The sequence below is a fragment of the Lutra lutra genome, chromosome 16 (genome assembly GCF_902655055.1).
Source record: "Lutra lutra chromosome 16, mLutLut1.2, whole genome shotgun sequence".
NCBI classification, from domain to species: domain Eukaryota; kingdom Metazoa; phylum Chordata; class Mammalia; order Carnivora; family Mustelidae; genus Lutra; species Lutra lutra.
The window spans coordinates 60011130-60038868 of NC_062293.1; the positions used below are offsets into that span (position 1 = coordinate 60011130).

At 61.5% G+C, this 27739-nt stretch overlaps 3 protein-coding genes across 6 annotated transcripts; 1 reads left to right on the top strand and 2 right to left on the bottom strand.

Moving 5' to 3' along the window:
* The first annotated feature begins 92 nt into the window (after positions 1 to 92).
* RPAIN (RPA interacting protein) lies at positions 93 to 7402 on the top strand. 3 transcript variants are annotated; one of them, XM_047707644.1, is made up of 8 exons: positions 93 to 506; positions 1694 to 1864; positions 2865 to 2925; positions 3902 to 4013; positions 4143 to 4206; positions 5256 to 5396; positions 5700 to 5859; positions 7113 to 7402. In XM_047707644.1, exons 1-7 carry the CDS (start codon positions 267 to 269, stop codon positions 5856 to 5858), a joined length of 948 nt encoding a protein of 315 aa, XP_047563600.1. In that variant the 5' UTR covers positions 93 to 266; the 3' UTR covers position 5859; positions 7113 to 7402. The 3 variants fall into 3 exon arrangements, 2 of the variants coding, with proteins under 2 accessions (XP_047563600.1, XP_047563601.1); XM_047707645.1 differs by lacking the exon at positions 5700 to 5859 and having other exon boundaries at positions 100 to 506; XR_007123421.1 differs by lacking the exons at positions 4143 to 4206; positions 7113 to 7402 and having other exon boundaries at positions 96 to 506; positions 5700 to 5842.
* C1QBP (complement C1q binding protein) lies at positions 7317 to 12155 on the bottom strand. Its single transcript, XM_047707646.1, has 6 exons — positions 11861 to 12155; positions 11143 to 11293; positions 9279 to 9372; positions 8051 to 8146; positions 7764 to 7883; positions 7317 to 7672 (listed from the first exon to the last, which is right to left on the bottom strand). Exons 1-6 carry the CDS (start codon positions 12063 to 12065, stop codon positions 7523 to 7525), a joined length of 816 nt encoding a protein of 271 aa, XP_047563602.1. The 5' UTR covers positions 12066 to 12155; the 3' UTR covers positions 7317 to 7522.
* Positions 12156 to 13631: 1476 nt separating this feature from the next.
* On the bottom strand, positions 13632 to 27682 carry DHX33 (DEAH-box helicase 33). Of its 2 annotated transcripts, XM_047707641.1 has the most exons (12): positions 27352 to 27682; positions 25177 to 25337; positions 24176 to 24403; positions 23847 to 24017; positions 21832 to 22017; positions 21142 to 21253; positions 19971 to 20130; positions 19778 to 19866; positions 19043 to 19170; positions 18487 to 18690; positions 16887 to 16973; positions 13632 to 16032 (listed from the first exon to the last, which is right to left on the bottom strand). In XM_047707641.1, the coding sequence occupies exons 1-12, from the start codon at positions 27605 to 27607 to the stop codon at positions 15724 to 15726; spliced, it is 2091 nt and encodes a 696-aa protein (XP_047563597.1). In that variant the 5' UTR covers positions 27608 to 27682; the 3' UTR covers positions 13632 to 15723. The 2 variants fall into 2 exon arrangements, with proteins under 2 accessions (XP_047563597.1, XP_047563598.1); XM_047707642.1 differs by lacking the exons at positions 25177 to 25337; positions 27352 to 27682 and adding an exon at positions 24871 to 25166.
* Positions 27683 to 27739: the final 57 nt, after the last annotated feature.

Sequence of the window (27739 nt, forward strand, 5' to 3'; positions counted from 1 at the left end):
CCTCGGGGGCAGGGCGAAGGGGAGGGCCGGCCGGCAGCTCTCCGGCCAATCACCGAGCTGGCAGCCCGGGCAAGCAGGCCTCGGGGGCGGGGCGAAGGGGGGCCGGCCGTCAGACGGGGCCATCGCTGAGGGAAGGCCAGCCCCCGGGGACAGCCTGAGAGCGGCGTCTGACCGCTGCGTGGACATCTCCGCCTGGCTAAGCCTGGACGTCCGAAGCCTTCCCTCAAGACCCACTTCCCTCACTCCAGGTGGGGTTGACCTCACAGATGCCGCTGCGGCCCCGCCTCCTCGGGGTCGCCGAACGGGTGGGCACCTCCCAGAAGGCCCCGCGGGCGGGCGCGCGGAGCGCCCGGAAACTACAGCTCCCAGGGTTCTGCGCGCCGGTGGGGGCGGGGCTTCCCGGCTGCGGCGCCCGCGGACGGGAGATGGCGGAAGCCCCGGGCTCGGGGCGACGCTCGCGGTACAAAGCGGTGGGCTCGCCGCCGTGGAAGGAGGCTTTCCGGCAGGTGCGCGCGGGGCTTGGGAGGCCTCGGCGGGGCCGCCGTCCCTCCCCTCGTCGCCCCCCGTGCGAGGCAGGTGCGGGGCGCCGGGCGGCGGCTTCCCCCGGACGGCACTGGACGGAGCGGGCCGGGCGCTGCGGGAGTTCCCGGGCCTGCGCGCGGGTGGGGTGGGAGCCGGCCCGGCCGCCGCGCGCCGCGAGGCCCCCGCGCGCCCCACCCTGCTGGCGTCGGGGGCCGGGGGGACCCGCTGTCCTCCCGCGGGCGCGGCCGTCTGCCGCGGACACGGCGGCCCGGCCGGTGCTGCGGAATCTTGGCGGCCCCGCGCCGCCCCGGACCGTTCCGGCGGCAGCGCGTTCCCGCGAGCCCGCCTCCCGGGAGCCGCCGCCGAAGCCGGGGCCCTGTGTCGAGGAGCGTGTAGCGGGTCCTGGGGCTCTGCCGCGTGGCTGGAGGGTCTCGGGAGCTGCCACTTGCCCGCGAGGGATGGTCGCCCCCGGCTGACCTCGTGCAGGAAGGTCCCGCTGGAGCGCAGCGGAGGCCGAGCCGTTACTACCCGACCACGAAGGACCCTGCCGCGGAGGGTCCCACCCGGGGGGGCGCGGGGAGCCGGCTGCGACTCCTCTTGGTTAGGCTTAGGTCACGATCTCAGGGTGCTGGGATCCGGTCCGCATCCGGCTCATGCTCGGCTCGGCCTCTGCTTGAGGGTCTTCCTCAGCCTCTCCCTCTCCTCCTCGCCCAGCTCACACTCTCTTTCACGCGCTCGCTCTAAAAGTAAAATCCGAGTGTGCTGAACCGAGTACATAAACCGTGATGACTTCCCTTGTCTGCGAATAAGGACTGCGCAAAAATAATGCAAAAATAGTAATTAGGATTATGGTTGGAATTTTGTGTTTATAAGTTTCGGTTGATGTAACAGTTTAAGAAAAAAAAAAACTTTTTTAGAGTTTCAGAGAGAGTGCAAGTGTCTGGAGAAGAGGAAGGGCAGAAGGAGAGGAAGAGGCAGACGCCCCACTGAGCAGGGAGCCCAGCGTAGGACTGGAGCCCAGTGTAGGACTCGATCCCAGAACCCCAGGATCATGACCTGAACCAAAGGCAGACGTTTAACTGACTGAACCACCCAGACATCCCTAAGTTTGTTTGTTTTGTTTTGTTTTGTTTTGTTTTTACCGGCTCCGCTCCCTGCTTCTCCTTCCAAGGGATGCCTGGAAAGAATGAGAAACAGCCGGGACAGGCTCCTGAACAGATACCGCCAGGCTGGAGGCAACATGCCAAGGAGAGCTCAGAACTCTCTTCTGGTGCAGGAGGTGATGGAAGAAGAGTGGAGTGCTCTGCGGGCCGGGGACAGCTGTCCAGAGGCCTTGACCCAGGTCAGAATGGGATATGTGCTTCCAGGGAGGGTGCTACAGCACCAAGAGGGCCTGCCCCGTGTCCCCAGGTCCTCTGGTCCCAGTCACTCTCCACCCTCCAGCCCCCAGTCAGGATTCCAGCTGCTTGGAACCTAGGCTCTTCTGTCTTTTAGGTTAGACTTTTCTAGATTCGTGGTTCCTAAACACCAACATTCTACCAACATTCTGTGTCATTGCATCTTACAAAACTAAAAACAAAGACGTCTGGGCTCCCCCGCTGGAAATTCTGACTTAGCCGACCTGCGCTAGCAATCTCTGTGCAAGAGGGCGTCCAGGAGCTTTCTGACTCTCGCCTCGGCCAGGGTCGCGGGCTGGGTGTGGATCGGAAACCGTTTACTGTGTGCAAGGAGGAGCCCTGGCTTGGACGTCCGTCCCTGGTTCTGGAATTCCAACCCTGGTTTGGCGCTGGGTCCTTACCTGTCCTATGCCTCTGAGCTCTGCTTTCGCGGAGTCTCAGCCTGACCCGATGCAGAAGAGAGTGCGGTCCACACCGTGAGGTCGATGTGAGAAAACCTCAGCCAGCAGTTCCAGGAGCATCAGGGCCATCTGTAGTCATGATGCGTTATCGGGAGCCTACTGTGTGTCCTGGCACAGGCCAGACTTCTGGCTACACAGTCCTGCTTTGTGCTCACAAGAGCCCTTCAGGTCTGTGCCTGCTTCACAGAGGCCGGAAGTGAGGCGGGTGGGCTTAGGAAGGCCCCAGCTGCTCTTGAGCTTTGGCAGAACAAGTACTTAGCTGCTGCTCTCTAGCATCTCCCCCAAATGTGGGGCCCTTATCTTGTTACTGGGTGGTTTAATTATTTGTTGATGGCTTTCTAGCGGGATGCCATGGCCGCATGGGCGGCACCTGCTACGGAAGGACCGGGTGGGGCTTCTCTGTGGCACCAGAGCTCTTCACACCAGCCTCCCGACCCGCGTCACCGGGACTTGCTGGCTGAGGGGACTCCGCTTTCTCTTGCAGTTGGAGGAGCTGCTGGATCTGGCTGTGCTCGAGGAGATCCAGCAGGAGCTGGCTGACCAAGGTGACCTCGGGCAGGGTCCCTCCACCTGCCTCTAGCGAGCCTGGCACTTAGCACTTTTCAAAGCAGAATGCCTTCCTGACTGCCCCCCTCCTCTATGCCCAGCTCTAGGCGGGTGTCAGAAATCCCTGCTTTGACCCTGAGGTCTTGGCTCTTCCCCAGAATGAGTCTTTTGTGCCTGGGCCTGGTGCTCAGGCTCCATGTCCCATGTGATCACCTTCTGCTGTGGCGTGAAAATGGACACAGGCCTCACGGGCGCGGCTGGGTTCCAGCAGGATGTGATTTTTTTTTTTTTTAAGATTTTATTTATTTATTTGACAGGCAGAAATCACAAGTAGGCAGAGAGGCAGGCAGAGAGAGAGGGGGAAAGCAGGCTCCCTGTCAAGCAGAGAGCCCGATGTGGGGCTCCATCCCAGGACCCTGCGATCATGACCCGAGCCAAAGGCAGAGGCTTAACCCACTGAGCCACCCAGGCGCCCAACAGGATGTAATTTAGAAGACCGATGGCTGGTGCGCCCTGCGGGCTGGGGTTGGCTGGTGCAGCCGTGTAGATACCGCGTAGACCTGCAGTGCAGGGACCCGTCTCTGGCACAGCTGCCCCTCCTTCCTGCTGCATCCTTGGAGTGGTTGTGTGCTCGCTAGGCGAGTGAACACGGGTTGTGAACAGCACAGACTGGGCGTACGGTCGTCGGGGAACAGATCGCTTTAAACTCCGCTCTTAGTGCCCAGGCAGGGTCCCAGCTCTCCAGCGACCCCCCCGAGCCCGATGCCTCTGGGGCCGCGTGTCTCGTGCTCATGCACACGCGGGACAGGCGAGAGGGGCGGGAGCCAGCAAGACGAAGCCGGGCAGAGCAGTGAACATTTGTGCCGGGTGGCGGGGTCCTGCCGGACTCCCTGTCTGGTGTGGGTGAGGCTGGGCTGCGGGACAGGCCTGGGGCGGGAGGCGGGAAGGGCGCTGCAGCTGGCCTTTGCCCTGTAGAACGGCACCTCCTCAGCGAGTACGAGAAGAGCCTGCAGTTCGACGAGCACTGTCTCAGCGTCATGCTGGCCGAGTGGGAGGCGAACCCCCTCATCTGTCCCATGTGCATGAGGTAAGAGATTCCAAACCCCTTTTAGCATTACGGGTGGACGATGTGTTCCCCGCAGGCTGGCTGTCTGCAAGGGTCTGGGGTTCCTGTGGTGCCGGCCCCGGCGTGCTGTGATGCCAGCTCTGCTTCCAGGTCCAACCTGAGAGTGTCAGGCGGTGTGGTCACGTGTCCGTGTGGCCTCTCCCTCTCCTCACACGTGAGTGTTCGACACGCGCGTCCCGTGTCCCTCCTTCCCACATGTGTCAGCTTGCTGGAGGCCCTTTGCTGGCGCCGGAGCTGATGGGGTGCGTTTGCTCTTGGCACCCTAGTCAGCTCACACAGGTGTCTGGGAAGTGGCCACAGAGCCCACAGGGCCCACAGGGCCCACGGAGCTGGCCCGGGGATGGGCACACACTGTGGCTGTCCCAGCCGTTTGGTCCCTGCTGGTGAGCGCCCTGTGCTCAAGACCTTTACAGGGAGAACTGGAAACACTTGTATCTGCCTTTGTGTGAAGTTCCCACGTAGGAAGACTCAATTAGACTCGAACATAGGCCTCAGTGGTCCCGAAACACAAAGGCACCCTCTTACTGGGCGTGATGGGGCTGAAAGTTTGCAGCGGGGAATGGGGACAACGAGCATTTCGTGGTCCGCTTTAGACACACCCGTACTAGCCAGGCCCCAGGCAGGGCTCTGCCAATGGGAGCAGAGTTGTGCCCATCTGGCCCGGAGGGGGCAGGTCTGCCCTCCCAGTTCCGCTTCTGTAAAGTGCGCTGCGGAGCAGTGTGGACTTGAGTTTGTCCTCTCTATCGTTGACGTGACTCAGCAGCTTTTTCTGTTCTTTAAACAAGCCCTCTTTTTGAGCGTTTGCTAAACATTCCATTCCTTATCTTTGAAAAAAAAGAAAAGAAAGCGTTGTTTTCATTCTCGTTGCTGGGTTCCAACGCATATGATGGCATGATTAACACAGCGTGACGGGTTTGGGCCCCGTGGTGCTGGCTCCTGGGAAGGACATGGCAGCCGCGGCGGGGCAGAGGGACCGGGGAGGTGGCTGCCCCATGCCCTCTTGGTGCTGCTCACACAGGAGTGGGGGACGGTAGTCACCCAGAGGGGTGCTGCGGTCACGGAGTTTAGCGCAGCCAGGAGTGTGAGAGCGTTGGAAGGCTGCGCAGAGCCATCCCACCGGGCAGCTGGAGGAGTCAGGATTTCTAGGCTGTCTGCTCAGAGGTGAGTGGGGTCAGGTTGCAGCTTAACTGGCTTATTTGCTAGTCTCCAGGGTTGACGGAGCAAAAGTTTCGAGCCTGCTTAGAGGACTGTGTGAATGAGCACGGTGCACGCTGTCCGCACACGCCTGAGTTCTCGGTCACGGATGGGACGGAAGAAAAGCCCAGTCTTCTCATGAGCTGCGTGGTAAGCCTCCCATGGGACCCCGTGGCAGAACTGGCCATGGTTGGCGTTGTTCCCACCCCAGCAGAGATCATACAAGCGGGTAGATGTTTCTTCTTTTTCTTTTTTCATTATGGCATTCTTTTGAGGCAGGGAGACGTTTACGAGTGGAGTTTAGTCTCTGAGGAATTTACTGGCATGGGAGAGTGGAGGCAACGTGTCACTTACACTAGGAGGTCCATGGTCACCCCAAGGGCAGGGACAGAAGGGGAGGCCCGGCTGACGGGCAGTGGCGCACTCAGACCCGGCCGACGGTTCCGTGCTCAGGACACCCAGAGAGGCCGTGCCGTGCGGGCCTGCTGGAAGAAAACAGGATGGCGTCAGGTCGCCGAGGGAGGGAGGGCCTACAGCTACCAGACGGCTGGACGGTGGGGCAGGAAGCCGTGGGACTGCCTGCGTGCTGTGGGCCCCGTGATGTCATCATGAGGTGGGTGTGGGCCCAGCTACTGGGGACAGCAGGCAGACTCTGACCGGAGTGGGTGTTGGGACCCCTGCCGTTCCCTGCTCAGTGGGGGCCTCAGTGGTGGGGCCCTGCCGGCCGCTGGGTGGGGGGCAGGGAGCACAGCGGGTGGAGTTTAGGAACAGGTGGCCACTCCCTTTACTCCAGACGCACCCCCGGAGCCTCGAATACGCAGGGTCTCCGGCCCACATGCTCTAGGTCCCGCGGCTCTGGGTCTGAAAGATCTTTGGCTCCGGGATGATTTGCACACATGTGTAGTGAGCCCGGCTGGGCACCACATCCTGGAGGCCTGACTCCTGCTCTCCCTGGGCCTGAGGCTGTGTCCCTGCAGCACTATCACAGGGACCCGCCTGTGCGCTTGTCCTATGTGGCAAGATCACACACAGGTGTGTCCTCCCAGCCCCCGGCCCGGAGGCAAGCCCCTCGTGTGTGTGCAGGGGGTTCAGGTGGGGAGTGGGGACAGCGGAAAGCACAGGTCTGGGGGCAAAGGATCCTCACGGACCCCAGTCCAATCCCAGGGTCCCTTCCCTGGATGGCCTGGGCCCCGCAGCTCCGAGCAGTGGGATTAGTAGTGCTGGGAGGGACGACAGGGAGTCACAGCAAAGGTGAGACAGGAGTGAGGGAGGGGCAGAGGCATCCATCAGTGTCTGAGGTCACTAGGTCTCTGGTTTCACTTCCGGGGACTCGGGTTCAGAGTGGATGTGGAGGAGTGGGTGCAGGTTACCGTGAGGACGTGGCCAGGTGAGGTGTGGTCACAGGAGTGCGCCAGAGCTGGGGTGTCAGCCATGCGGGCGGGCGGCCTCCTCTGCGTGGTGTTGGGCATCGAGGGAGACTGCTTTGTGCTCCGACGAGCCCCGACTGTGAGGGGAGACCCCGGAAGGCGTGCTGGCACGTGTGGGCGGTAGGCTCAGGTTCTGCCTGCAGCAGGCACGCCCATCCATCCCAGGTTCAGGCGACAGAGCCTCACCTCCTTGCGAGGCCGTGAGAAGCCACTGGTGACCTGCGGGGGAGGCTGTTCGGAGTCCGTGTCTGGGACCTGCTTCAAGCTCCTGGCACACATGCCACTGTCCTGGGACTACAGGGTCAGGTCCCACGTGCAGACACCCCACCAAGGCCACCTTGTGATGGCATCTGAATGCCACCCCGTCGTCCCTGCTGATGAGACTTGGACAGCATGGAGATGGTGTGTGTGACCGGGACTCTCTTCTGTCCAAATCCAGGCTTGCGACACATGGGCCGTGATTCTCTAGCGCCGACCTCCACTCCCCGCTCTTCTGGGGCACACGACTTGCTCCGCCTGGGACAGGGCCTTGTAAATACCAGTGTTTAACTTCTACCAGATTTTGTACTAAAACTCTGAAACCTCTGTGCTCTCGGTGCGTTGGGACACAGGCTGGAGGGGAAGAACAGCAAAGACAACGGAGGAAACCGACCGGTTTTATTGTCCATCACATTAGACAATCTCGGAGCAGGAGGGTTGTAGACACGCAATAAACAAGGGTAAATGAGACTGCAACGGAAGTCATTTAAATCTGAATCACGCTCCATGATAGCAAGAAGGAAACCATCTCCGAGCCCCCGTCCGTCTGGCTCCCGCAGGCTTGCGCCCCGGCAAAGCCCGGCGCCTGCTCTACTGGGTCTTGACAAAGCCCTGGAGGTCCTCGAGGAAGGCGATGTACTCCCGGTGCTCCAGGGCCGTGCTGAGCTCCACCAGCTCGTCCGCGAACGTGTTGTCCACCCCTCGGTCGGCCAAGAAATCCATCAGGTGGTCGTACAAGGCCTGTGAGGACAGACGGACCTTCCAGGTCCCAGGCCGCTCCCCTGCCAGGCGCCGGGCCTCCCCACCGCGCCACACCCCTGCCCACACTCACCCAGTCTAAGGAGTCGGTGTTGAGTGTGTAATTTGTGTCCTTCCACTCTGACTCACCGACGGCCTGAAAGCTCACCTCCCTGATGGAAAAGATGTCACTCTCCTCCTCCTCTTGCCCAACCTGAGAAGAGATGGGGTTGGGGAAAGTGAAGGCTTTCCCAGGACAAACCGACCACTTACCGCTGCCAACTCCCCCGGTTTCACCCCTGCCCTCCCCCCCAGCTTTCCTGGTTTTTGCCGGACAAGCCGGCGCCCTTCCTCCCCCACCCTGCGCCCCATCCCACACACCTCATCTTCCGGATAATGACAGTCCAGCACCAGAGCCTTCTTGCCGCCGTCCTTGATGACTTCCACCACGAAATTGGGTGTGGATGTCAGTTCAGGCTGGGGAAGCGAGAGTGCATCAGTCCGTTGCCTGAACCGGGGGGCTCATGGTTCTGGGGATCTGACGACCACCACTGTTAGGACAGTCCTTAGCTGCTTCTAAACCCCTCCATGATCCTGCCCCTTGACAAGGAGCCTAGAACCTTCCACAGCACTCAAGCCATGTACCGGCCTGTTCCGGAGACTGGGCTACACTTTCTCATGGTCCCTCCCCGAGTTCTGAACCTGGTTTTAGAGGGTGGAGGCTCACACGTCTACGGGGTCTCACAGCCGTTAGCCCTGATTGCTTACAGAACGTCCCCAGTTTAAAGTGCAGAAATTGGAGCCGGGGTCCAGCTCCGTGAATTGGTCTGCTCTCCCCCAGGCCTGTTAGTCCACCCATGCACCGCGAAGCTGGCCTCGACCTCCCAGATGTCACTCCTGCTGCCCATTTCGGGCTCTTCCTCTGTCCCAGGGCAGGCCCCAGGCCAGCGCATTGGGCTAAGTGGCCGTCCTAAAGCTGAGCAATCCCAGCGGCCCTCCCAGTGGTGGTGAGCCGTCCCACGTCAGGGAGGTCACAGTCGGGGTGGCGGAGCCAGGAGTGCCGAGGGGTATCCTCTCTCTGCTCGGCCCAGAGATGGTCCCGGTACCTGCTTAGTCAGGAGGTCCGGAGACCCTGCGGCCCCCACGCTGGCTGGTCCCTAGACCAGGCCCACAGCCCCCCACAACGTGTGCAGACTGGGCTCCCTCTGGGTCCATGCAGGAGGGCCTGTGGCCAGAGCAAACACCTTGTCCGCCTTTCGGATGTCAGTCTGATGCCCCAGCTCCCAAACTGGTGTTACAGCCAGCCTGACACGCTAGAACATTCCTCCCTGGCAAACAGCCAGCCTGACACACTAGAACATTCCTCCCTGGCAAACACTGGGGATGAGCCTCCTGATTGTGGGAAGGCACAAGTGGGTTCAACTCCTCCCCACCGAGCGAACACAGGCCCTGGCACAGAGCCCACACCTGCAGGGCCCACGGTTCTGGTGCTGGAGCCCGAAACCGCGGCTCAGGGAGTCAAGGCCCAAGGGCAGCCATGGCCCTGCCTGTCGGCAGCGGCAAGAGGATCGAGGGAGACCAAGGCCCTCCCCAGGTGCAGTCTGCTCACCTCCTGTTCTTCCGCCTTCTGCCCCTGGGACGGCTCCTCCTCACCGTCAAACGTGGGTGGGATGCTGTTGTTGGTGTTGAAGGTGACGGTGACCCTGCAAAAGCAGAGAATGGCCCAGCGGGGCCCTGCAGCTGAGCGAACTAGCAGTGAGCGTGGCTACAGTTACAAGGGCAACCGAAACTATGTGTCCGAACCACAATGAGTCCGAACCATGAGTGGCAAATCCTGCAGCAGCAGCATGCTCCACGCCAGCTGCTGGAAGTCAACAGGCCCCACTTCATCTTTCCAAATGCAGTCCTGGTGGGGGAGGGTGGGCTCCCGTGGCTGTAGCCAGCGCCCACCCTATCTTGGGGGTAGGGGCCCTCCGCGGGCGTTGAGCGGCCCAGAGAGCGGTGGGACCCAACAGAAGCTTCCTTTAACACCTTTCCTCCCTGTGAAAATCTGCCCATGGCGGGAGGGGGAGAGAGAAACCCAAGGGCTGCCCTCAGCAGAGGACCCAGAGGGGCCGCAGGGAGGAGGGGGGCTCCCCGACACTATGCTGCCCTACAGAGCCGCTCTTTTTTTTTTTTTTTTAATTAAAGAGCTTATCCATTTGAGAGTGCACAAACAGGGGAAGTGGCAAGCAGGCAGAGGGAGAAGCAGGCTCCCCGCTGAGCAGAGAGCCCGATGCAGGGCTCCATCCCAGGACCCCGAGATCATGACCTGAGCCGAAGGCAGACGCTGTACCGACTGAGTCCCCAGGTGCCCCCAAATTCATTCTTCAAAAACAGCGGTGGGAAGTTTTATAACCACAAAGCAGGGCGGAAACAGTCAACTCCTGACAGTTCAGCTCCAAGAATCCTCTGCCGCCCAACCCTGCTCCGAGCCAGGAGGGCAGCAACAGGGAGGGGACGTGAGGCACCAGCTCGCTCAGGATCCCCACGCACTGCCTTACCAGGAAGGTGCTGTCCCGCCCTGCGATGCTAGCAGTCACGGTCACACTGTCTCCTCTGCCCTTGTGCTGACCAAGCCAAGCTCCTGGGCGCACAGGTGCAGTTCTAGTCACAGGAACACGATCCACGGTGACCCCAAACTGGCTGTGACTCACCCCAGGACGAGGGCTCAAGATGTCACAGGGTGTGTGTGTGGGTGGGGACTGACACACACCAGGGGCAGAGAAAAGCAGAACCCTCCTTTACAGCAGGTACAGGAGTTTACTCAAAGAGCAGACAATGAGCAGTGGAACGAGGTGGGAAGTTCCCCACCTTTCTTCCGGGTACACTCACGGCCCTGTGTCCTCATCTGCTCACACGGGAGGCCCATGGCTTGCGTGTTCCCTGCTATAAACATGGTTTCCCACCCCAGTGCGAGAGTCTGCACCGCAAACCTGAGGCCAATCGGCTTCGGTCAGCACTGTACAAATTTCTGAATCTGGGGCAACCAGGTGGCTCTGTTGGCTAAGCGTCTGCCTTCGGCTCAGGTCATGATCTCAGGATCCTGAGATCAAGCCAGGCATGGGGTGGGGGGGTGGTCTCTGTTCAGTGGGGAGTCTGCCCCTCCCTCTGCTGCTGCTGCCCCCAGCCCAGCCCTGCTTGTGCTCTAATACGTCTTTAGAAGAATAACAAGTGTCTGAGTCCGTGTGTCTGCGTTCAAGCACAGCCTGACCAGGGCGACAACCTCTACAGTCCAAAAGACCTCCAGCAACATCCTTTTCTGCCTTACCGAGTAAGCCAGCTCCTGGCACATCTGTGTGCAGCGAATGACCAACCTGGACATCGGGCGTCCAAGGACCTGCTCTACTAAAGGCAGTCCTGGGAGAAGGCAGGGCAGTCCCCGCAAGTTCAGGGAGTTGGTCCCCCCCGGCCTGCAGGCTCCCCGCACTTACTTTTCCCCGGCAACTCTCCGCACGAGCTTGGCTTCCGTCCCGTTCACTTCCAGCTCCCAACCTCCCGACATCTTGGGGAGGGACTTGTGCTTCTGGATCTTCCTTTCCTCCTTAATCTCATCACTCAGGAACTCCACAAAAGCCTTATCCCCTACAGTGAAAGGCCAAAAGGAACAGAGAGAAGACCCTGTTCAAATCCTAAAAAGGAAGGGGGGCGGGCGGTGACTGCAGCCAGAAATCTGGCCTCGGGGCTGTTTCTGGTAACTCCTGCTGGTGAGGGGACTCCGGCACTCGGGAACGGGCCGAGTCCCACCCGCTAGGCCTCAGGACGCGGACCGGTGGCCGTGCTGGGTGCCCGCGGCACCAGGCCGAGCCCAGTTCTGGAAAAAGAACTCCGACAGGGAAGTTCCACCGCCACGCTCCACCGCGAAGCCAGAAGCTCCCAGTTACGCACAGACATGACCTCCTGCCCTCGACCCCGACCGCCGGCCCCCCCCAGAACCCCCTTCGCAGGCGCGGGGCGAAGCCGGCCGCCAGGGCGTGGAAGCGGCGCTGCCCGAAGCGCCGACCTGCAGGGGGAAGGCGGGAAACGCCACCCGCGCGGCCGCGGCCCGGCGTGGTCCACCGGCGGGGCAGGCTCCCGACCCCGCCCCGGCCCCGGCTCCGGCTCCGGCTCCGCCCCGGCCCCCTAACCCCGACCCCCCGGTCCGAGCCTCACCCTGCGTGTGCAGCGCGCCGCAGCCACAGCCGCAGGGCCCGCGGGAGCGTAGGAGGCCGGCGCGCACTCGGAGCGACCCGAAGGGCCGCACGCATGGCCGGGGCGCGGGCTGCAGCAGCGGCCGAGTCGGCGGGGCGGGCGCGGCGCGGAGCACGGCGGCCGCTGAGCCCAGCGCGCGGGGCACTCGGCGCAACAGAGGGAGCATCGCGGCGGCGGACACGTGCGGGTGCGAAGGGCGAGCCCAGGCCCTAGATCTGGGCCCGCGCGCCGCCGGAAGTCCCGCCCCTGCCGGGAGCGCTTCCGCGCCGGCGCAGTGCGCGCGCGAGCCTCCAGATTAGGCGCGCCCCCTGCTGGACGCCTCCGAGGTCAGCGCCACTGAGCCCTGCGAGCCGCTCTGCTCCGGGCGGACCCTCTGAATCCCTGCGACCCGGGCCCAGTGTGCACCCGCCTCTGCGTGCACCCCCGCGGCGTTATGCACAACCCTCCCCCAGCGTGCACCCCGCCGCGACGTGCGCAACCCTCCCCCAGGGTGCACACACCCCTTGCGTGCACCCCACCCCGACGTGCACAACCCTCCCACAGCGTGAGCAAAACCCCACTGCGTGCACTCCATCTGGACGTGTACCTCCGTCCCCCTCCACCCTATGCACAAACACGCTTCCCAGCATGCACCCAGTTCCAAAGCCCTGGCTGGCATTGCTCTGGGGCCAGGAGGCTGGGAGCAGCAGTGAAGGGCCCAGAAAAATAGAGCTTTCAAGACACCAGCAAGGTCACTTCAGGCCCCCAAGCTATGCTCAATACCTACACCTTACTCCCCGCACAGCTTCTGGCAGAACTAGGCTGCGTCAGAATGGCAGAGTTGTAAAAAGCCTCAGTAGTTAAGGACTCAAGGTAACAAAGGGGAAGCAGAAACTAAGCCACATCAGAAATAAGAAAGGGAGGACTGGGGGGCTCAGTAGGTTAAGCGTCTGCCTTTGGCTTGGGTCATGATCACGGGGTCCTGGGATCGAGCCCCATGTTGGGCTCTGAGCAGGGAGCCCACTTCTCCCTTTCCCTCTGCCTACTACTCGGCCAGCTTGTGCTTTCTGTTAAATAACTAAAGTTTAAAAAAAATTTAAAAAAAAATTGTAGTAAAACTCTCGGGCTGTTTCAAAAGCAATCAATGAGCCCCAGAGCCCACCCCATTTACACTGGCTCTGCAGTGGGCCACTGGCACCTCGCTTCAAGACTACAAGTCTTTGCCCTGGGACTTGCACAAGATTAACATAACACAGGATGCGAGGAAAGGCCGGTTTTTTTGATCTCCCGCCTGCACTGCACAACCTCACATCCACCTCTACCTGCCCAGACAAAACACCCCTTTATGAGTAAGACTGCAACAAACCAGTCTGCGCCAAGGTGGGTGCCACGGTGCACCCCAGCGTGGGCCTTTCAATGACCTTCTCACATTATAAAACTGAAAATCCCTTGGGGTGGACATTTAACATGCTAATTAGACACACAGGAAGAAGGGTGACCTTTCAGTGCACAGGCACTGGTACATCCCTGCCCCTCTCTCTGTTTGGAGGGCACCCTTTTCCCACCCTGATCTCTCCCCCAGGGAGTCAGCCTGAGAACTCCCCTGTTCCCAGCCCTCCTGCCCACCTGGTCAGGTTCTAGTGTTCCGAGAGCCCACGATCCTATGAAGAAAGTCAGTCCTCCCAAATGGTGGCCAAGATCAGACGAATACTGAAATACATTCTATGCACCCAGGAAAAGAGAGCCACACACACGGCGTGTGAGACTGATCTTTAATGGAGCCCGCAGTCTGGCTGGAGTGTGACACTATACACAGGGCCAGCGGTCTCCCCGTAGCCGGCCCTGCCAGCAAGAACAGGCCTTCAGAATACAAGGAAACCTAAACAAAGGTGGGGTTTTCTCCTACAAGCTCGAATGTTCCCATCAGACTATAAAACCCTTGCTTCCTGTCAGAGCAGTGTGTCCCATGCTCACAGACTAACGTCTCTGGGAGGAGAATCGGGCTGCATCCTGCCCGCCCCGGCCGCCTGCGGAGATGCCCCCCGAAGACAGGCCCTTATCGGGGACCGGATGCTGGTGGCTTGTCCCTCGCGGTGGCTCTGTGCTGCCCTGCTGGCGGGCCTCCGGGGAGGACATCTCCCTCCAGAAAGCTGCTCGTGGGACGTGGTGATTCACCCCGAGTGGGCCCAGGCTGGAGAAGAGGCAGCTGGCCCTGGAGGTCTCTCATGGACCGCGAAGCAACGTCACCACGAAACGTGGAACTTTTAAGAAAGCGCAGTGTCCGCCGCAGGTCGATGCAAGCAGCACTTTATTTCCTTGTGGTGATTCATGGTCAGAACAGGGTTTCCAACCTGCTTCACTCCCTGAGCAGCTAGGTTAAAAATGAACTTTTTCAAAAGTCCAGTAAAAAAACTATTGTATCAAAACTCTGCCAGAATGTTGCAGCAACTAACTTCTTTCTGTAGAGAAACACGAAAGCTGCTGGCAGCTCTGTGCCCCGCGCTCCCACTCTGAGCAGGACACGCGCTGCCCTCGCCCAAGGAAGCCCAGAGAATGTGCCGGCACATCATCACCCACTCCCCACTCTTAACAGCACAATTCCCATTTTATTAAAAATACAATGTATTCTTTTCCCCAGTCAGCTTGAACGTCCTAGGCCTCTATTAAGAAATGAGAAAAATACACTTAAAAATTTTTCTGAAAAACTTGTCAGAAAGTCAGCAACTGTAAACAACGAGGTGGTCTGCAGAAGAGCCAGCTGAAAGTCTAAGAATGCGGGAAGACAGGTATCTGGGACCCCGCGGCCCTGGCCAGTCACTGGGGTGCTCCGGCCACATGCAGCGCAGCAGCGGGGAGAGACCGCAGGGACATTGGGGAGGCCGAGCCCGCACCCCAGAGCGGAGACCGCCCGTGGTCCCTATGCAGTGTCAGGCAGTGCGGCCCCCTGCCTCGGAACCCCATGGTCCACTTGGTAAGGAATGACGGAGACGCTGTACACCAGGGTTCTGACCACAAAGCCCAAAACAAATGCTAAGTCAGCTTCTCTTACAGCAAACACTCTGGAAAAGCTGACTTGCATTTGGCGATCAAACAGTGAATAAGAACCTTTGGTGTCTCTCCCCTTCCCAGAACAGGAGGCCGGGAAGAGACGGGAGACTCCGGGACTCCCACAGATGTGCAAACTGCGGCCCGATGGTGGGGGCCGGCTCACGCAGGAAGCCAGGCTGTGTCCCCTTGTCCCCACGAAGAAGGAAGCACAGAGACGACGAATGAGATGGGACAGCACAAGCCCAGGGGCAGCAGGCGGGACCCCAGGTGCAGCCGGGTCCTCAAGGGCCCTCCCCCTCCAGCCGTCCCGACAGCTCTCTGCCTAGGCCCCACCAGGACACACTTGGCCAGTCCTCACGCCTGTGGGGTCACACGTGCCCAGCTGGGGGGAACAGTGGCCAGCAGCCATGCTCGACAGTCCCCTCGTGCTTGGAGGCGGCGACGAGGAGGCTGGCACCCTGGGGTATGCAGTTCAGGAGGGAAGAGACGACAGTATGTTCCTCCTCAAACTTCTATAGACCTTAGGACACATCCAGGGACAGCTGAGCTCTGCAACCCTGGAGTCCCCTCCCGGGAAACCTGGCTCCATCACAAGGACTTGGGGAGTCTCACGTTAGAGAGCAGCACACGGGGTGGGACAGCCTGTGTGTCCCAGTCACACACCCACTGAAGCCACCTGAGCCAGACCCTGCAAGGGCCATCCCTGTGCCCCCACGCAGCAGGCGGGGAACCACGCTGGGACCGGGCTCTGCGCTCCGGGCTGGGGGTCGGGTGCTCCGCAGTCAGGGGCAGTGGGGTCAGTCGTGGGCGGCCCGCAGCTTCCTCCGGAAGTAGTCAGGGGCAGCCTCGTGCAGCCAGTCAGCGTCCACGACACACACGTCACGCATGTAGCAGCGGCTGGTGTGCAGCAGCTCCGTGTACACGACGCAGGCCGGCCGACAGTGGAAAAGCACGGACGAGGGGTGGATGGCCACCGGCTGCCGGCTGTCCGTGGTGACGTACGTGCCGTCTGGCTGCAGCTCGGCGGTGCTCATGAACAGGCTGTGTGCCAGGCACCGGCGGACACTCTCCCCGTCCCCGCGGGAGGACACCATTGGCATGGACATCTGCAGCGGGAGAAGTGGGCGCCAGACACCAACCGTGGTCAGGCTCAGACGCAGCCCCAGCGCCAGCCCGGCCTAGTGGGCGCTGCTGCGCAGGAGGCCGTTGGTGGGGCCGCAGGGGTGCAGATGCACTCGGGCCGGGGAGGGGGATGGATGGCCAGGTGCAGCCCTCAGGGAAGGGCCTTTCCCGCACTCCCACTGCGGCCAAATTACCCTTCCTGCTCTGGAGCGCCCCTCCAGCAAGCACCTCCCCGAGCCTCCCCTGTCCGCCTCCTGCGGTCGTCCCCCCAGCACCAGTTCCAGAAGATCCCGCCCCTCAGCTGCACCCCCGGGGGCACCAGCCAAGCAGGCCGCTGGTGGACACCGCCTGACCCCGCCACCGGACCAGGGTCTGCGGCTCCCCTGAGGGGAGAGGCCTGGGACAGCAATCACTGCGGAGGCAGAAGGTCAGAAGGTGGGAAGCGGGAGGGGCTCTCACAGAGCGGCCAGAGAGGACCTGCCCCCATCTCTGACCTACCCCTGTGGGATTCAACCATTTCCTGTCCACAGCCTCCCAGAGAAACCTCTCTCCCCACTTCTCCCTTTAAGACGCCTCCAGGGGTTTTGGTTTCTGCAATCTGCTGATCCCCGCCTGAGGGGGACCCTCTTCATCTCAGCTGTCACCTCCTCTGGGGAGCCCCCCAGTCTTGCCACTAACTGCTGGTCTCTCCCTCCACTGGCTGCGGTTTGGAACAAACTACATAGGTATGTAGGCTCCAGTCTCAGCGACCGTCAGGTGAGCCTGGAACCCGACAGCGGAGAGGCAAGAACTTTGGATGAGGGGCATGGGGGCGCTCCCCAAAGTGCAGGACAGGTACCTTCAAGCAGATGTCCCTCAGCTGTGCTCGGACCTCAGCCACCAGCGCCATGTTCTTGCTGTTGACGAAGTTCTCTCTGCACCAGTCCTGAGCGGGAAGGAAAGGGTCAGCACACCCGTCACTTGCACAGAGGAAAGAAGTAAGAGAACTTTGAGAACTGAATTCGGAAATAAGACGTCAGTTGCCAAAAATAAATACAGGAAAACAGCTTTCTGTCAGAAAGCATGAACCGTAAGGGGACAGAGACGAAAATTCCCTCATGTCCTGAATTCATGACCCCAGAATGCATTTAAAAAACTCCTACATGGCGACGATACAATGACCAGCAAGTCAGCAGGACAAAGGACAAGGATGCGAACAGCCGCCCTGCAGACACGGGCTTTGAGCGTCCGGTCCACGTCGGGGGAGCCCGGCCTCAGGAGCGCTCCCAGACGGTGGCTTAAACTAGCTGAGAGGTGCACCGGCTCGGTGAGAATGCAGCATCTGAGCGTCGGAAAGTGGGGGTGGGAACCTGCCCCAGCCGGGGTGGCTGGGAAGCCACTGCGCACCGGGCCAGAGTCTGGCATGCGGTGGCCCACACGAGACGGGCCGCCCACCCTCAGGCCGTGCTTTCGCCTGACGCATAGCGTCCTATTTCCTTGAACAAGCTGAGGCAGATGAAGCAGGATGCTGGCCACTACCACACCTGGGCGGCAGCTTGTTTCCTTCTGAGACCCAACTGCACGACGCAGAATTGAGGCGCACACGCCGGGCGGGTTTCACGGACACGAGACCCCGCGGGGTTTTCGTGATGCCCGCATCACGCCATCTCACTTGCCGCAAACACCTATTTTAGTACTTGTTTCCGCTGACCTCACGACGCACAACAGGATTTTTGCTTTTACGGAAAAGTGGGGGAAGCAAGAGCAGCACTCGGCGTGTGTTCTGTTCTGCACAGAGCCCCGCAGAGGGGCCCACTCGGCCCCCGGCCCGGAGCGGCGCGGACGCCCAAGATGCGCCGATCCCCGGGAGGTACGCAGACCCCCTAGAGCCGCGCTGAACCGGGAGCCGCGCCAGGCGCCCCAGCCTCGAGCCACCATAGGAGCTGCCTGGGTTCGGCTGCATTTATCTCGCGCACCTGTTCGCAGCAGGGACCACAGTACCAGGGCAGCCTAAGGCAGGCTGCTTTCCGGATCTGGGAGCCTGGAAAGACATCTCCTCGCGAATTAATGACCACAGCTGCTTCCCCGTCTGCCACTCTGGCTTGCGGGAGGGCTCACAGACGGCTCTGCCTTCAGACAGCGGGGTTCTAGAATGCTGTTCCCATTCGGGTCTGAGGAACCGCAATACCCTCCAGGCGAACGCTACCGTGCAGACAGGCCGGCAGTGGTGGGGAGCTCATTTGTAGCAGAGAAGCCGGGCCACCCAGCGCACAGGGCCCCTGCCCGGTGAGGATGAGCGGGACACGGGTGGGGCGGAGGCCGGCGCTGCGGGTCTCCCTGGTGAGGCCTGTGCACACTGACTGGGGGCTTGGGACGTTCCGCCGGCTGGGCAGGCGAGCACCAAGCTCATGCATGTGGGAGGAGGTGCTGCAGGAGAGAAGGCCCCGGCCGAGACCCACCTTACTTCCGCCCAGGTTCTTGAAGGCCCGGTAGATGTTGAGCAGCGTGATGTGGTCGCCCTCGCTGGACATGAACTTCCTACGGACGGCCTGCACCTCGTCCCGCCGGGAGGGAGGGTCGTACAGAACGCTGTCCACCGACAGGAGGGAGATGACAGTCAGGATCTCCTCGGTGCAGTGGAACTTGGGGGACAGGAGGAGGGTCTGCAAACAGGAATTACAACGGTGCACCCTGAGACTTCTCCCCGCTGAGCACAGTCCATCCACGCTGTCCATGCGGCCGCCCCACTGAGACCTTGGAGGCCAGGTGCCTCCCCAGCCACCACCGCCTGCTCTCTGGAACCCAATGACCCGCCCGCAGGCTCCCACAGTACTCGAGGAGGGCTCCCGACTACATGGCTCTGACTCCCACACCCGACACCAGTACACGTCAGACGCAAAACAGAGCCACAGCTGCTCCGAGGCAACAGCGAAGGGGGAAGGAGCACTGGGGGCGCAGGTGACCGCCGCATAAACCGTGTCAGAGAGAAGGGGCTGAGTGGAAGGAGTGACTTACTTTGGCGAATTTGGGGTCTAAAGGGAAAGCAGCCATCTTTCTCCCCACCGGAGTCAGGGTGAGCTGGCCGTCCTTCTGTTCGAGAGCACCTAACAGGTCCAGCTGGGCAACCGCGGCCTGGACATGATCTGCAGGAAAACCGGGAGAGGAGGACGCAGCTGCAGCCACTCTCTGCTTCAGGAGCCGAGGGCCCGGCATCTAACCCCGGTCCTCGGGGTGCAGCGGCCAGGGACACTCCCGTCTTCAGCTCCATCCACGTCCTGTGATGTCCGGCAATGTCCTGTGACCCCGCTGCGTCACACACACATGAAACCCGCGCACACCCACACTCGTGGCGCCGCCAGGACCCGCATCGCCAGAAACAGAGACGCAGAGCAGTGGAACAGAGGCCGTGCAAAGCCCAGCTGAGAGACATTTCTACTGTCTCCTTCATACGCCCTGCATTTCCAACCCTGGCCACACGTCACCTGCTGAAGGATAAAGCAGTGTTTCACTCACGACGTAACACAGAGGAAATGACCCCCGAGGCCTGACGGGAAGTGACGGCTCTGGTGCAGGAGGCGCTATGGGCACAGAACCCCCCCCCCCCCGGAGGTCCTTCAGCCCCCCAACAGCCACGCTTATGCACCAAATGAAATGAAAGAGGAGGCAGCCCCCAGATGTGCTTCGGAGAGCCCAGCCGTTTGTGGGTCCCGTCCTCCCGCGGCCCTGACCCTGCACGAAGACCCCACCTACCCGGAGAGGGCTTGGACATGAAGTCGAAGGTGAGCACATCGGGGACCTTCATGGCGAGGAGCTGCAGCAGCACGCTGGCCAGGTTGCACCTGCGAGGAGCAGACGCGCAGCTGCCGCACCGGCTCCGGGTCCCCTGGCTGGGTCCGCGGGGCGGCAGGGGCGGTGGGGGTGCGGGGGGTGTGGGGGCGCCCACCTCTGGATCTCCGGCACGGTCATCTTCTCCAACTTCTCAAACTCATCCTCCGTGTAGAGCCGGTAGCAGACGCCACTGCCCTCCCTGCCGGCCCGGCCCGTGCGCTGCCACGCCTGGGCCTTGGACACACGCTGCACGGCGAGCACCTCCAGGCCACTGTCTGCGGGGAGAACGGCCCGCATGAGGCCTCGCCCCGCAAAGGATCACATGGGCTCACCGGCACGGGCACAAAGCAGCGCTCCTCAGAGCCCCAGTGAGTCTTCCCGCAGCACGTGAGTCCGGGAACCCCAAGGCCACGTGGGAAAGCACAGAGCGGCGCGTCCCACACTGAAACCGCGGGGTATGAATCTTCAGAACGTCAGAAAGCCTGCATGCCTGGGGCCTCAGGTCCCCGCCGAGACCACAGGGCCAGAGCTGTGCCGGTCTGCTGGGGACTGAGAGTGTCCCAGGTTTTTCAGGCCACCAGGCTTTTCAGTGCCCAAACCCCATCTTCAGGAAACTAGGGTAGCTGGCCAGCGGTCACTGCCTCGGAAAGGAGATGTCAGGAGCCTGGCCTGCACGGCCCTCCCGGCTCCACTGTCAGAGGATCTTGAGGTGGTGTGATGGAGTCACGTGGGTCCTGGATAAAGGTGTCCTCTGCGCCAGGCCCGAGGGTACAAGTCCTTCCACACCTCCGAGTCCGCACCCTCGGATGCTTGGTGTTGCGCTGTACTCAGACATCCCCGCTGCCTCTGATCCTCCGTAGCACCAAGCCGGGCAGAAAGCAGACGGGAGGACCAGTGCATCCAGCAAGCTCCCAGCGCATACCCTCAGGGACAGCGGGTGCTCACCCCAGCCTGGGCGGTCTCCTTTCTGGGACGCCTGGAGCTTGAACGTCCATTCCAACAAAGCTCCTGCCCTGTGTCATGGGTCCCTGGCCGCAGAGCCCCCTCACCCAACTGCTCAGGAGTCTCAGGCCAGGCCCGGCCCATCCTCAAGCTGGCGAAGCCTGGGCCCCGGCCTGCCCCACCTGGCCCCTGGCTCCCACTGCCAGCCCCCTTCCTGGACCTGCCTGCTTTAGGCCCACGTCACCTGCGGGGCCAGTGCCACCCTGGTCACAGCGAGTCTGAGCAGGAAGCGCTTGCTGGGAGAGGCTGTGGGGAAAAGAGGGGTTCGTGGGCGCCATCCTCACCAGGATTATACGTCTTTGCCTTCACCATGCCTGTGTCAACCACATGCTTTATCCCCGTGATGGTTATGGACGTCTCAGCGATGTTGGTTGAAAGGATCACTTTGCGACAGCCCTGCAGGGAGGAAGAAACCGGAAAGTGACACACACGACTCTGAGGTTTCACAGCACAGTGCCCACCAGTAGCTCCCACAGCCCACGTGCACGCCAGAAACGAGGATCGCGTCACTGATGGGAATTCCTCACACTGAGCGGGGAGGTTCCTGTCCTTGAGGCTTATTTGAGAGGATGAGATGCAGGGGAACCGGCAGGCGTGGCTAGATGACCGGTCCCACTGGCCGCTGCCTGAGCACCGTCTCTCCAATTCTCAGGGCCTCCATGTCGACACAACTGGACCGCCCCATACTGCCAGCTCAGCAGAGGGCGGCCAGTGCTTGCGATACGCGGTGCGGCCGGCGCAGGCAGCTGGTCTATGTCGGACTGGGGAGAGCCCCTCGTGCGCCAGTCACCTACTGCCTGTGCCCACCCCACCCGCCGTGGTCTCCCCACTCCCCCCATTCTCACCAGGCCTGGGAGGCCCGTCTGCCCTGGGTCTTCCAGTCCCGCGGCTTGGCGGCTCGCACATCTGGTACCCGAGCACTCCACCCCACAGGTGCCCGGGGACAGGGCCACATAGGCCGGGTGTGCGCTCACCTTCGGGGCCGCCTGGAAGACGCGGAGCTGCTGGGTGTAGGGCAGGGAGGCGTACAGAGGAAGGACCAGCACGGGGGGGCAGCCGTCCGGGAGGTGCTTCGCGATGTCTCGGCAGGTCTTGCTCATGGCTTCAATCTCCTCCTGCCCCGTGAGGAACACCAGGATGTCCTGGGAAGGAGGCGCTTCCTGCAGGAGGGGAAGCGCGGCCTCAGGAGGTGCCTGCCAGAGCGCGGGCTGTGGCAACAGAGCGCGGTCACCAGCGAGCTTCCCGGATGGGTTTTCTTCGCTGTGGAGAGGTGTGTGGGCCACACTTGGTGTGTCCTCGGGGAGCACGCCCCCGCCGAAGGCGCCTGGAGCGGTCACCCGAGTGAGCTACGGTTAAATCCAGGCCCGCCTCTAGTGTATCTGCGGCCCACGCGGGCCTGTCCCTCCCTCTACGCGCAGGGAGGTGGTGCGCCCAGAGCAAGACGCTGCGGCAGAGAAAAAGCTTGGACCCGTGTTGAGAGACGAGCAACAAGAGACGGGGGACGGAAGGACTGGGCCGAGAGTGCTCCAGCCTGGGCAAGGTCTGAAGGGTCTCTGGGGACAAGACCCGGCCCCGCTCCCTGGAGAAGACAGGAAGGCCCGGGACTCGGCCTTGAGGCAGGGATGGGTCACGGGAGGGGGAGCCCGACAGCCTGCCCTCCTCTAACCGGCCAGAATGGATTTCAACGTGGAGGTATGGGACCCGTCCACACAGTGGCGCACTCTATGGAAAGGCAGCACAAGGCGCTCCGGGGGAAGCGGACGGCATGCCAACGCAGGAAATATACTGACGACAGGCAGACAGACCGTAGATGCTGGAACACCTGGGAGGAAATGAGCCATGGGAATGCAGAAAACTTGTACAACTATGTCACATAAGGAAGGAGGCATCAGGACAGGCCCTGCTGGCAATGGGTCATGATGCTGTAATGCCCCCCACTGGCCTGAAAACCATGAGACGCGTCTATGCTGAGAGGTGGGGGGGAGCAGGAAGCCAGGGAGGCTAAGGCTAAGGGAGGCTAAGCCTATCTGCCTGGGAGGAACCAGCAGCGCCGAGACCCGCAGTGTAGGCCAGTACTGCTGGAAACACCGAATCCAGAGGAAACAGCTAAGAGAGCCACCAGGTCCCCCGAAACAATGGGATCTGAACCGGGGAAGTAAAAGCAGCTGCTGGGTGGCTTGTTTTTTTAAGACTGACTGATTTGAGAGGGACAGAGAGAAGGTGTGTGCACAGCGCCATGCAGGAGAGGGGTAGGCAGAGAGACTCTCAAGCAGACTCCAGGCTGACAGGAACCCGCCACCTCCAGGGGGCGGAGCTCCTGACCGGGAGATCACGACCTGAGCGGACATCAAGATCCGAAGGCCTCAGGGGACCAGCCACCCACGACCCCAGCTGCTGGTTCTTATGACCCTCTTAGAACTACTGCCCTTTTTGACTTTACACACTCACCACTCAGATTAAAATAAAAATCGTTTTTAAAAGATCTGCCTCTGGATTCTTTCAGAAAGTTAACGGGAAGGTACGAATAGTCAATTTTATGAGGGGAACCAAAACGAGGGAATTTAATCATTCAAACTTAAGTAAATGTTTAACAAAAGGAGAAGATTTTGAAATGCTTCTGTAATTCAATTTTTCTGAAGAAGCGAAAAGCTCTAAAGGACCACCCTTACTGGGAGGACAGCAGCTTCTCCCACAGCGAGGCCGTAGCAGCCCACATGCCTTCCTTGGGGGGCAGCGCCGCGGGTACCCCACCCACAGTCTGCTCTGACCGAGCCGTCTCCCGGCTCAGCTGGGGCGCGAGGCCGATCAGAGCCGAGTGGTTTTCCCCTTTAGAGCGGATGTGAGATGCTGCAAGAAAGCAGCAGCGGGACACGGCGACCCTTGGCAAGGGCCCAGCTCCCAGGGCACCCGGGACGGCAGCGTTTTCTCTCACGGGGAGCGCACCCCCGACAGTGAGCTGAGCCCCACCTGCGCGGGCACACGGCTGTACCTGGTGGATCTGGAAGACGGAGACGAGCGCGGCGTGCAGGTAATCCTGCTGCGGCTGCTTGGCGTAGAGCACCTGGATGGGATGCTGCCGACCCTCCAGGTAGAGTACCGGCGCCCCGTCAAAGTACTGCGAGAACAGGTCCACGTCCATGGTGGCGGACATGACGACCACCTGCGCACGGGAGGGAAGAGCGCGAGGGCCAAGCCACGCCCGCCCGTCCCACGCCTGCCCCTTCCCGCCCCTCGTACCCCTGGTGACCGACCCCTGTTCCAAGCAGGGCGGGCAGCCGCCCGGAACACAGGCCTCTCCCAGACACGAGTCACACCTACTTTGAGAGGCAGCTTCCCCAACTCCTTCCTCCTCTTCTGGGCGGTCTTCACCACCCCGAAGAGCACATCGGTGTGGACTGTCCGCTCGTGGGCCTCGTCCAAGACCACACAGCTGTACTGGCGCAGCAGAGAGTCGGAGATTGCTTCCCGCAGAAGCATGCCGTCTGTCAGGAACTTGATCCGGGTGTCTTCTGAGCTGACATCGTCGAAACGCACAGTGTAGCCCACCTGCGCGAGGAACCACGGGCTCAGTGGGCCCGGGCTGAGCAGCCGCTAGGTGCCCAGCACCCCCAGACACGTGTGCCCTCCTGGGGAACGGCCCCGCGCCCTCGGGCACAGACAGGCAGTGGACGGGTCCCTTTAACTGCAATCATGAACACCACTAAAACTCGGGGCGCTGGGGGCTCAGCCGTTAGCCCTCCATCTTCCGCTCAGGTCATGACCCCACGTTCCGGGATGGAGCCCCTTGTCCCACTCCCTGCCTAGTGGGGAGCCTGCTTCTCCCTCTCCCACTCCCCCTGCTGTGTTCCCTCTTTTGCTGTCTCTGTCAAATAAATAAAATCTTTAAAAAAAAAATAATCTGAAAATAGACTCTCACCCCAGCTGCTAAGAAACTTAAAGTGAAGCTCTGGACAGACAAGAAAAGGTAAGATGTTTTAAAGCGAAGTGCGCGAACGTACGCGAAGCTGCCGTACCCACAGGTCTGGGGCTGGATCTCCGCACGCACTGTAAGCTAAAGAAATGCTTACGATCTCTCAGACACATAGAGGTTTCACAGAGGTTACTGAAGCCTCAAGAACACTCGCGGAAAGCAACTAATTCATCCGACTTGCCGACAGACTCTGAACACAAAGCAAACGCACAGACAGGTGACTTCGGAAGAACGAATGACAGACTCAGGCCTGAGCGAGCCAGGGAAGAGAGAGCCTCCCGGCATCCCGGAGCCTGGCTCAGAGAAGCGCCATGCGGGCGGGCTGTCAGCAGAGAAGGAGGTGAGGTACCAGCTTCCCGAGCTCAGATCTCTTCTCGTCGGAAACTCTAGTGGCCAGAGAGATGGCAGCTACTCTGCGAGGCTGGGTCACAGCGATGACGCCCTGGCGGCCGAACCCCCCTTCATAGAGGTACTGTGGGAGCTGCGTCGTCTTCCCGGAGCCGGTTTCCCCTGAGACAGAAGATGAATCTCACTTACATGCAAATTTAACACAAAGTTCACCAAACTCCAAATTGATGAAGCCCCAGGAAAATAGGCACTTGCGTGTGCCAATGGACCAGTATTCTCGGAATTGGTCTCAGAAGGCCACATTGTATCAGAAACACCTTTAAAATGTTTATAGCCTCCTGGCACACTTCCCCTTGCAGGAATTGGTTCTGAGGAAATAAAGAGGCACAGAAAAATGTAGCTTCTTACTGGGACTAGTGCTATTCAACTTTGTTCCAGGCAGCAAAAAGCTGGAAACAATGTAAATGTTCAGTAACAGGTAACCTGCACAGAAAACTTAAGGAGGAAACGCAACTGTTACAGAAAATGGTTACTTCTCAGAAAAATAAATGAGCTGTAGTCGGGCACACCCAGAGCCATGCCCACTCCAGGCCCTCCACCCCCCACCTTTCCATTCCAGATTCTGTCCTTCCCTTCTGGCCCCGCCCCAGCCCACACCTGCCTGCCTTCACTAGGTCTGGCACCAGGTCTGCCCGCACACTTTACAGGATGAGTCAGAGCTCACACTCTCTCCCTAGGGCTGTACTGGTGGCCTCCTCCTACTCTATCTCTGGTACCTTGTGCGCCTCTCCTGCAGCACGAGCACCTCACACTGTGCGCCAACACCGCAAGCCCTGGAGGGCAGGGAGGGTCTACCTGTCTCTTCCCTCAACTTGAGCATCCAGCATACACCACCCTCAGGGGGTTCCTCTAACTGTCCCCAAGTGGAACAAAGAACTCGGTAAACCTGGGCATCGTTCTCCTCCGGAGACCACTAAGCATCTCTGACCTTACAGCCCTACATGCCATGGTGCTTGCACTTCCCGCTCTGCTCATCCTCCTAACTCAGCCAAGAATCAAGACTAGACTGACTATTCTGCTGCATTCCTGCTGAATCTACCAGGCAAAACCCTAAATGCAGACTGAAGTCTCCCTGCCCAGCTTTTGTGCTCTTCCACCACACCCCTGGGCATGGCTAAGCAAAACAGCCCCTCCGTGCAGATGAAGACAGGAGTCTGTAGTGGGGCCAATGCCCCCCCCCACGCCAGCACTACCCCGGATCCCGCTCTCGCTTCTGCAGCCTGGCAGGGTCCCCCTCTTCCCCAAGGGGCTACCTGAGGCGCCATGACTTCCATTCCCAGCAGAGCTCCCGCACCTATTCCACAGAACTCAGGTCCTCTCGTGGGCCCTCCCTCTCCCTCCCCTCCAGCCTCCTCCCAGCCACACCCATGCTCCCCTCCTTTCGCCAGCCCTGGGCCTCCAGGACGTCCTTCCCCCTGTTCCTGGCCCGCTCCGCATCTGGTCTCTGTTTCCAGGCACCCCCGGCCCTTCCACGCCCCCGTCTCCGCTCTCTCTCTGCCGGCTCTCCGTCCTCGCTTCCTTCGCCTCGGCCTCCACAGAGCTCTTCCCCGCCGCTCCCTTCCCTCCCTCCTGCGGAAGCCCGATCTCACAGCCTTCCTCCCCGGGCCCGCCTACTCGGTCCGCAACCCGGTGACGACCGGCACGGACCCCGCCCCGCCGGAGGAGCGCGCAGCGGGAGGCACACTCGGCACCCCCCACCCTGAGTCCAGGGGCACGTTTTCGGCTCCCGCAGGGGCCCCGCGGCTGTATCTGTCCCCCTTCTTCCTGCGACTCCAGCCCGCTGACCCTCGCCCTCCCGGTCTCCCTCCTCCTGCGGGCTCATCCGCTCGGTCCTCCGGACGCTCGTCCCGACTTGGACGCTGGAGACCCCCGCCGTGAATCCCCAGGCCGCCCCAGAGGCTGCGACCTCGCGTCAGGCCGGCTCACTCCCCCGCCGCAGGCTCCCCCGCCGTAGGCTCCCCCGCCGCAGGCTCGCCCCCGCGCGCACCGCCCTTCCCCGCCGGCCGCCCCCCGAGCCCCGGAGTCCCCGGCGGGGCAGGTGGGGGACGGCATGCGGGCGGGGGGGCGCCTCGGGGGCGCGGCGGGGCTCCTCCCCTGAGCCCCTCGGGTCACTCACCGATGAGGACGGCGCTGTCCAGGGCCCGGAGCTGGGCCAGCAGCTGCCCCCGCGCCGCGAAGATGGGCAGGCTCCGGCGCTGCCGCTCCACCGCCTCGGGGTAGACGCCGGCCGCGGGCTGCGCCAGGGCCGGCTGCGGCCTCCGGCGCCCGCCGCCGCCGCCGCCCGCGGTCAGCAGCATCAGCACGCGCCCCCTGGGGGGCCCGCAGCCCGGCCGGAACCTCTTGGCCGGCGGGAAGCCTGCCTCCTCGGGCATGTCGAGCGGGCGCCGCGACTGGAGGCCGACCCCGGCGGCGCGCAGCAAGCGCGAGCGCCCCTTCCTGCCCGGCGCAGCGGCGCGCACCGATGACCTCACGGCCGCCGCCGCCGGCCTCCGCGAAAGACTACG